Source organism: Muscardinus avellanarius, assembly GCF_963383645.1.
Source record: "Muscardinus avellanarius genome assembly, chromosome: 10".
NCBI lineage: Eukaryota > Metazoa > Chordata > Mammalia > Rodentia > Gliridae > Muscardinus > Muscardinus avellanarius.
Genome location: NC_137796.1, coordinates 59,429,752 through 59,439,564, shown reverse-complemented (window position 1 = coordinate 59,439,564; position 9,813 = coordinate 59,429,752). Strand labels below are relative to the sequence as shown.

General features: G+C 50.2%; 1 protein-coding gene across 1 annotated transcript; it reads right to left on the bottom strand.

Moving 5' to 3' along the window:
- Positions 1-210: 210 nt before the first annotated feature.
- CRX (cone-rod homeobox) lies at positions 211-3,544 on the bottom strand (the record flags this gene model as incomplete). Its single annotated transcript, XM_080702222.1, has 3 exons — positions 3,430-3,544; positions 2,421-2,572; positions 211-858 (listed from the first exon to the last, which is right to left on the bottom strand). The coding sequence occupies exons 1-3, from the start codon at positions 3,527-3,529 to the stop codon at positions 211-213; spliced, it is 900 nt and encodes a 299-aa protein (XP_080558348.1). The 5' UTR covers positions 3,530-3,544.
- Positions 3,545-9,813: the final 6,269 nt, after the last annotated feature.

Below are 9,813 nucleotides of genomic sequence, written 5' to 3'. Positions count from 1 at the left end.
CTGTCCTGCCGAGGACACAGACTTTACCCGGGAGGAAAGGGGCGCACTGTGTCGGGCTCAGCTGCACAGGCAGCTGACGAGGCCACGGTCCTCAGAAGGACAGCCTGTCCCTGTCCATCTCTCAAGGATGCTGTCTGGAATCTAAGCCGCAAGGAGGCAGGTTTAGCGGAGACAGTCAACAGCCAGGCGGAGCGACGGAGAGAGCATCTTCTACAAAATCTGAAACTTCCAGGCACTCTGATCCTTGTAGTCCAGAGGATCCACGGGGTTGTAGGTGAATTTCCAGGTGCCCGTGGGGTCCTTGAATTCCAAGCTATCCACGGGGCTGTAGGCGCCATAGCCCTGGCCTGACAGGGAGGTGGGGGACTGAGCCAGGGAGGGGCCCACAGAGGGGCCCGAGAGGGGGCTGAGGGCAGGGCCCCCCAACTGGGGCACCATGGGAGAAAGGTAGGGATCCAGCCCACTGAAATAGGAGCTCGGGGAGCCATAGGCCGAGGGGGAAGAGCAGAAAGCCGAGGCGGGCGCATAGGTCATAGCATAGGGGGCTGAGGACAGAGAGGGCCCCGGGGCCACTAGCCCGGCCCGCTGGGCTTCAGGCAAGGGGGACTCTGATGCTGGACTCCAGATAGACACCGTGGCCACTGCTGTTGAGGGAGAGCCTGAGGGCCCCGGCAGAGGGGGGCTGTAGGAATCTGAGATGCCCAGGGGATCTGGGCAGACATCCGCGGAGGGCCTCGGGGAGGTACCCGCCTTCCTCTTGGCGGGGCGAGCCTTGGCCTGTCCCCCCGGGGGCTGTGGCTGCTGTTTCTGCTGCTGTCGCTGCTGCCTACATTTAGCCCTGCGGTTCTTGAACCAAACCTGGGAGACAGGGAAGACTGCAATCAGTAAGCAAAGAGGAGGCCAAGAGAGCCCTCGGAGTGCCCAGGTACGATGAGGTGCGTGTGTGCTTGTGCACGCGCGCGAGGGACTGAGGATTAAACCCACAGATGCTCTGCCACTGAGCTACACCCCCAGCCTAATTTTTATTTTTTAATCTTGAAACAGGGTCTCACTAAATTGCTGAGGCTGTCCTCAAACCCACAATCCTCCTGTCTCAGCCTCCCAAGTACTGGGATTATAGGCGTGGTGCCGCTTACTGGCAGGAGGTGCCGAAGTCAGCACATCTCTCTGCATCCAATTATGAGACACCTGTTCACGCCTGATTCCATCTGTCCATCCAAGCGTGCATGCACATAGACATCACACCTACACAATCCTCCACCCGTATGACCGTGCATACACACCTACACTCACACATACATAATACACGTAAGTCATTCATACCTGCAGTTATACAAACATACATAAATACATTTATCCATCCAATCATACATACATACATTCACCCGCCCTTTGATTTATTTATTTACTTATTTGCACTAGGAATTGAACCCAGAGGCACTCTTTCTCCAGGCTGCACCTCCAGCCCTATTTTATTTTTATTTTAAAACAGGGTCTCATGCCGGGTGTGGTGGCACACGCTTGTAATCCCAGCATTTGGGAGGCAGAGACCAGAGGATCGTGGTTTGTGGACAGCCTCAGCTACTTAGTGAGGCCCTTTGCAACTCAATGAGACCCGGTTTCAAAATAAAGAATAAGCCGGGCGTGGTGGCGCATGCTTGTAATCCCAGCATTCAGGAGGCTGAGACAAGAGGATCGCAGTTTGTGGACAGCCTCAGCTACTTAGCGAGGCCCTCTGCAACTCAGTGAGACCCTGTTTCAAAATAAAGAATACAAAATAGGGCAGGGAGTATAGCTCGGAGGTAGAATGCCCCTGGGTTCAATCTCCAGTACCACAAAAAGGAAGAAGAAAAAAAAGAAAGAGAGAGAGAAAGAAGGGAAAGAAAGAAAAGAAAGAGAAAGGAAGGATGAAAAGAGAAGAAAATGAAAGAAAGAAGAGAAAGAAAAGGGGGAGAGAGAGAGAGAGAGAGAGAGAGAGAGAGAAATAAAGAAAAAGTGTGCCTGGGATGGCACACACCTGTAATCCCAGTACTGGAGAGGCTGAGACAGGAGAATTGCAGGTTCAAAACCTCAAATCCTCCGCAATTTAGGGAGATCCTGTTTCCAAATAGAAAATAAAATAGGGCTTGGAGTGTAGCTTGGAGGTATAACGCCCCTGGGTTCAATCCCCAGCACCACCAAAACAAAAAAGAAAATGCTGTGGTCCCTCTGGGTCTCCTTGTTTGCCTGCTTCCTTGTTTATTTGTTTGTTTGATTATGCAAAGACTTGCAGCCCTGTGGTGATTAGGAGTGGAGGGGCCTGAGGGCAGAGGGGACCCGAGACGAGACGTCTCAGGAGGAGGGAAGCTTTGGCCGCTCCTGCGTGCTGACCGCCTGCCCCCCTCGTCCAGGGTCCGTCCCGGGCGGGGCCGGGCACCCACCTGCACCCTGGATTCGGGCAGGTTGATCTTGAGGGCCACCTCCTCGCGCGCATACACGTCGGGGTACTGCGTCTTGGCGAACAGCGCCTCGAGCTCCTCCAGCTGGCTGCGGGTGAAGGTGGTGCGCTCCCGCCGCTGCTTCCGCGGCGCGCCTGCGGGGAGGCGGCAGGCTGAGCTCGGCCCACCAGGAGGGTAGAGGGAGGTGGACGCGGCCCAGCCCTGGCCCCTGGGCGTCCCCTCAGCTAGGGAAAGGGGAGGGAGAGGGCGGAGAAGAAGTGTGCGAGCTGGGTTTGTTCCCCTTCTGCAAACAGGAGGAGCCGGGCGTGGTGGCGCACACCTGTCAACCCAGTACTGGAGAAGCTGAGACAGGAGGATCCTAGGTTCAAGGCCAGCCTCAGCAAGTAATAAGGCTCTCATCAACCTAGCGAGCCCCTGTTTCAAAATAAAAATAAAATACGACTGGAGGTGTAGCTCGGAGGTAGAATGCCCCTGGGTTCCATCTCCAGTACCAAACCAAAAAAAAAAAAAAAAAAAAAAAAAAAAAGGGCTAGGGGTGTAGCTGGGAGGCAGAGTGCCCCTGGGTTCCATCCCCAGTACCGCAAAAAATAAATAAATAAATAAATTATTTGAAGGGGCCAGGGTTGACACTCAAAGGGAGAATACCTTAGGATCAATCCTCAATGACAAAATATATAAAGAAAGAAAGAAAGAAAGAATAAAGAATAAAACTCAGAGGTAGAGTACCCCTGAGTTCTATCTCCAGAAAGAGAAGGAAGGGAGTAAGGCTTTGCTAACAGTTTCCGGGAAGTCCTCCTGGGTCATGTCCCCCTTCCTCATCTCAGAGAGCATCCCAGTGTCCTCCCGTATCCCTAAAGGACTTGTGCCAGCATCCTGCACTAGCAGAGAAGCATGGAGGTGGTAGCACCGTCTCAGGCACCTTCTCCTTGAGGGCAGGGGACCCGGAGGTCTCCAGGAACCGGGCCGCCTGGGGACGGAGGAGGGCGCTCACTTGGGTAGGGCACAGCCTGGTGCATCAAGTCCACGCCGGGGGCGCTGAGGGCCAAGGCGTTGACGGAATAGTGGGGCCCCGGGTTCATGTAGGCCATCATCGTCTTCAGGGACGCGGGGCCCGGGTCAGGGGCCTGCAAGAGAAGGGGACATCAGATACTCACCAGCTACCTGTGTGCCGAGGCGCAGTCCTGCCCCTGTGGTCTCTGCCTTGGGATGTGATTTGAGGCCGTTTATCTCAGAAGCCCGTGCCTCTGTTTACCCAGATATACAATGATCCTTGGCTGTCAAAGGTTTGCTGAGAATATAAAACGGAGGTCTGGAAACATAGGAGGCTCATGCATAGGAGCTCTTATTTCTGCTCCACTGGCGTGTGTGTGTGTGTGTGTGTGTGTGTGTGTGTGTGTGTGTGTGTGAGAGAGAGAGAGAGAGAGAGAGAGAGAGAGAGAGACAAACAGACAGACAGACAGACAGACACTGGTGACTGTGGATTAAACCCAGGGACATTCCACTCCAAGCTGTACCCCAGTCCTTGAAACAGGGTCTCACTAGATTGCTAAGATTCTTGCTACATTGCTGAGGCTGTCCTTGAACCTGTCCTAACATGTATGTATGTATGTATGTATGTATGTATGTATTTTTGTGTGTGGTACCAGGGATTGAATCTGAGGGCATTCTACCTTTGAACTACACCCCCAGCCCCCAATTTTTTTTTTCAGTAGTGGGGATGGAACCCAGGGGCATTCTACCTCCATAATACGTCCCCAGCCCTATTTTTTATTATTTATTTTAAAACAGGGTCTCACTGAGTTGCAAAGGGCCTCACTAAGTAGCTGAGGCTGGCCGTGAACCACGATCCTCCCGTCTCAGCCTCCCAAATGCTGGGATTCCAAGCATGTGCCACCATGCCCGGTTTGTATTTTTTATTTTAAAATGGATCTTGTGTCAGGCATAGTGGCTAACGCTTGGAATCCCAGCATTCGGGAGCCTGAGACTGGAGGATCGTGGTTCACAGCCAGCCTCAGCTACTTAGTGAGACCCTCCACAACTCAGTGAGACCCTGTTTCAAAATAAAGAATTAAAAAAAAATAAGGCAGGGGGGTGTAGCTTGGAGGTCAAATGCCCCTGGGTTCCATCCCCAGACCCGCAATAAATAAATAAATAAATAAAATTTAATAAAATGGATCTTGCTAACTCATCTTGGCTGGCCTTGAACTTGTGATCCTCCTGCCTCAGTCTCCTGAATCACAGTTGCTGGAAGTACAGGCATGCACTGCCACATCCAGCCCATGATGGGTTTTTTGGTTTGTACAAAGGAAGGGACATGTGTGTGTGTGTGTGTGTGTGTGTGTGTGTGTGTGTCACTGGGGATTGAACCCAGGGGCATTCTACCTCCGCGCTATACCCCCAGCCCTATTTTATTTTTATTTGGTCTCACTAGGTTGATAAGCCTACCACCATGCCCAGCTTTGTACTGGGGATTGAACCCTGGGGCATTCTACCTCCGAGCTGCACTCTAAGCCCTTTTTATTTTGAAAAAGGGTCTCACTAAATTGCAGAGGGCCTTGCTAACTGGCTGGAACTGGCCTCAAACCTGTGACTTTCCTGTCTCGGCCTCCCAAGTACTGACTGAGATTACAGACGTGCTGCTGCACCAGGCTCCATAGTTAGCTTTGATCCCACAGGATGGGAAAGATAAGATGGGCTGCTAACCCCCAGGGCTGCTCAGTTCCTGCAGCTGACTTGTAACAGCAAGATTGGAACAAACCAGAGACGTTTACCAAAGTAAAAACTATCTCTCGCCGGGCGTGGTGGCGCACGCTTGTAATCCCAGCATTCGGGAGGCTGAGACAGGAGGATCGCGGTTCACCGACAGCCTCAGCTACTTAGTGAGGCCCTCGGCAACTCAGTGAGACCCAGTTTCAAAATAAAGAATAAACAATAGGGATGGGGTGTAGCTCGCAGGTCAAATTCCTCTCGGCTCCAGACCCGCAAAAAAAAAAAGAAGAAATAGAGGAGGAGGAGGAGGAAGAAAATGCAGGTTCAAGACTAGCCTTTGGGGTCCACCCTGGCCAGTCAGTGAGTCAGTGGAAGGGACATTCCCCACTGACCCCGAGCCAATCACCTGGCCACACGACCCTCCCCCCATTTTAGTTTCCAGAGGACCGTGCCTTTGTTTGACTTACTATTCAATATTTACTAGGATCCAGACTCTGACAAGATAAATGGTAACTTCTGGAAGCTTGGTTACAAATGAGTCCTCTTTGATAGAAAGGACAAGCTCAACTGAGTGTGGTGGCCCATGCTTGTAATCCCAGTACTTGGAAGGCTGAGACAGGAGGATCACAGGTTCAAAGCCAGCCTCAACAATTTAATGAGGCTCTCCACAACTTAGTGAGACCCTATTTCCAAATAAGAAATAAAATAGGGCTGGGGGTTTAGCTCAGAGGTAGAATGCCTCTGGGTTTAATCCCAGGTGCCACAAAAAAGAAAGAACAAGGTCAGCTGGGTGTGGTGGTGTACAACTATAATCCCGGTATTTGGGAAGCTGAGACAGAATAGTCACAGGTTCAAGGACAGCCTCAAGCTACTTAGCCAGACACTCCCTAGTGAAGACCCTGTTTCAAAAATAAAAATTAACCAGGCGTGGTGGCACCTGTTTGTAATCCCAGTCCTTGGGAGGCTGAGACAGGAGGATCACGTATTCAAGGACAGCCTCAGCAAGTAGTGAGACTCTCATCAACCTAGCAAGACCCTGTTTCAATAATTAAAAGTAACATAGAAGCTGGGCATGGTGGCACAGGCTTGTAATTCCAGCATTTGGGAGGCTGACACCGGAGGATCGCGGTTCGCCGACAGCCTCAGCTACTTAGTGAGGCCCTCTGCAACTCAGTGAGACCCGGTTTCAAAATAAAAAAATAGGGCAGGGGGTGTAGCTCGGAGGTAAAATGCCCCTGGGTTCCATCCCCAGCACCACTAAATAAATATTTTTTTTAAACTAGGGTGCTGGTGGTGTAGCTCACACAAACACAAGAAAAAAGGACAGCCTCAAAGGTCACGGCTTTATGAAGTTTTTAAAGTAGCTTCGCTTCTAACAGAGCAAACGTTTTCCAGCACACTGTTCCCAAGTAGTAACTATATCAAGTTCTGTTTCTCCAATTCCCCTTTGAGTAGCTAAGGCTGGCCTAGTCTAATCTGCCATCCTCTGGTCTCAGCCTCCTAAATACTGGGATTATACACATGTATCCCATTCCTGACTTTCCAAGTTCCCTTTAGGCTTTGTGATTGTGAGTGTGTGTGTGTGTGTGTGTGTGTGTGTGTGTGTGTGTGTGTGTGTTACTGGGGATGGAAACCATGGGCATTCTACCTCCCAGCTACACCCCCAGCCCTATTTTTTATTCTTTATTTTGTTTTTATTCTTTTTTTTTTTTTTTTTTTTGGTGGTATTGGAGGTAGAACCCAGAGGCTTTCTACCTCCGGGCTATACTCCCAGACCTTTTTTATATTTTATTTGGAAACAGGGTCTCACTAAGTTGCTGAGAGCCTCACTAAGTAGCGGAGGCTGGCTTCGAACCTGCGCGATCCTCCTGTCTCAGCCTCCCAAGCGCGGGGATTACAAGTGTGCACCACCACGCCCGGCTTTTATTCTTTATTTTGAAACAGGTGTAGACAGCCTCAGTAAGTAGCTGAAGCTAGCCATGAACCGCTATCCTCCTGTCTCAGCCTCCCAAATACTGGGATTACAAACTAGTACCACCACACACCTGGCTTTCAGTTCCCCTTTGAAGCAACTAATTCCATCAGTAATGACTTAAATAAGTTTTTTAGGGGTTTGGTTTTTACTGTTTGCAGTGCTAGGAATCAAACCTATGTCCTTGTACTTGCTAGGCAAGCACTCTACCATTGAGCTTTATCCTCAGTCCTTAAGTCTTTCAAACTACAGGGCATGGAGGTAAACACCTGTAATCTCAGTACTTGGGGGGCTGAGGCAAGCGCGTCATGGGTTCAAGGTCAGCCTCAGCAGTTGAGGGAGGCCCTCCACAACTTAGTGATACCCTGTTTCAAAAGAAGAAGAAAAAAAATAAAGGGATGGGAGTGCAGCTAGCTCAGAGGTGGAATGCCCTGGTTCAATCTCCAGTGCCACACACACACACACACACACACACACACACACACACACACGAGGTTCTACCGTTCATTCAACAAATATGTATTTTCAGGGCTCACACTGTTCTCGGGATATAGCAGGAAATAAAATGCAAAGCCTGGGAATATAGGTCAGTGATAGAGCACGTGCTTAGCATGATCACACCCTGGGTTCCATCAAAGAAAGAGAGGAAGGGAGAAGGAAAAGGAGGAAGGGACGGAGGCGGGGGCGGGAAGCCGCCATGTCGTGTCCTGAGGAGGCTCAAGCAGCCCAGCTGGGAGGCCTGTGTGGCCTTGAGCTGAGGCCACCTGCCAACAGCCAAGCCAACGAGCTACCATGGAAGTCGGTCCCCAGGCTCAGTCGAGCTGCCAAGCAACTTCAGTCCTGCTCAACCTCTGACTACAAAGTCACAAAACACCTTGAGCCAAAGTCATCCCAATAAACTACTCCTGGATTCCTGGCCCACCAAAACTATACAAGATGATTGCTTATTGTGTTGGGCTGCTGGTGGGGGGGAAACTTGTTACACAGCTAGAGGTGGCTAAGACACAAGCTTACTTTCTTTCAATTTTTCTTCTTTTGCAGCACCCGGGATGGAACCCAGAGGCATTCTACCTTTGAGCTACAAGCCCAGCTCTATGTTTTATTCCTTATTTTGAAACAAGTTCTCACTGAGTTGCAAAGGGCCTCACTAAGTAGCTGAGGCTGTTCGCAAACCGTGCTCCTCCGGCCTCAGCCTCCCCAGTGCTGGTTTCCCCAGCGTGCGCCACCAGGCCCGGCTGTACACAAGCTTTCTGTATGCAGGTAGGATGCCGTTTAATCCTCAGCAGCCAGGGGAGGTGCAGACTGTTTTACTATGATGTTCACGGTTTCTGTTGTCATTTTGTTTCTGTTTTGGCTTGCTGCTAGGTGATTAAAACCAGGGGCATTCTACTTCCAAGCTATAACCATTTTCCTTTTTGTTTTTTTGTTTTTTTTTTTTTTGTTTTTTTTTTTGGTGGTACTGGGGTTCCTGGAAGCCCTTCTACCTCCGGGCTGCACTCCCAGACCTATTTTTACATTTTTATTTGGAAACAGGGTCTCCTAAGCCAGCGCGGCTGGCTTCGAACCTGCGCGATCCTCCTGTCTCTGCCTCCCAAGCGCGGGGATTACAAGCTCCTTTTTGTTTTTTTACTTTGAAACAGGAACTCACTAAGTTGCTGAGGCTGGCCTCCAAACCGTGACCCTCCTGTCTCAGTCTCCCAAGTCCTAGAATTATAGGCATATGACGCCATGCCCAGCATGCTCACATTTTAGAGATAAAAACAGTTCAGACTTAGACACCAGGATTTTCCTGGGGTTACACACATGCTGTCACTGGGGAACACAGGATTCCAACACTGAAGCCCTATTCTCCCAACCCCCTATTCTAGGTTTCCACTATCCTCTTCTACTTCTCCAAGGAGCAATACTGTCTTGTTTTGTGTTACTAGGGATTGAACCCGGGGCATTCTACCTCTGAGCTACACTCCCAGCCCTATTTTTTATTCTTTATTTGGAAACAGGGTCTCACTGAGTTGCAGAGGGCCTCACTGAGTAGCTAAGGCTGGCTGCAAACCGCGATCCTCCTGTCTCAATCTCCTGAATACTGGGATTTCCAGCGTGCGCCACCATGCCTGGCTTATTTTTTATTTTGAAACAGGGTCTTGCTAGACTCCCCCCCCCCACTCAGTCACATTCAAACCCCTTTCACTTGCCAAGAGCAGTGGCGCAGGTTTGTAATCCCAGCACTTAGGAAGCTGAGAAAGGAGGGTTGCAGTTTCGTGGCTAGCCTCACCTATTTAGTGAGGTTCTCCAACACTTAGTGAGACTCTGTTTCAAAAACAAAACAAAACAAAAAAAAAGAATAAAGCCAGGTCTGGCACACATCTGTAATCCTAGTACTTGGGAGGCTGAGACAGAAGGATCACAGGTTGGACTAGAGCCTCGGCACCAATTTAGTGAGATCTGTTTCGAAATAAGAATAAAAAGCAGGGTGTAGTAAGCCAGACATGGTGGCACATACTTGTAAATCCCAGCATTGGGGAGGCTGAGACAGGAGGATAGAGGTTCATGGACAGCCTCAGCTACTTAGTAAGGCACTTTGCAACTTCAGTGAGACTCTGTTTCAAAATAAAAAACAGGGCTGGGGATGTAGCTCAGAAGTAGAATGCCCCTGGATTCCAACCCTACTACTGAGAAGGAAAAGAAAAGAAAAGA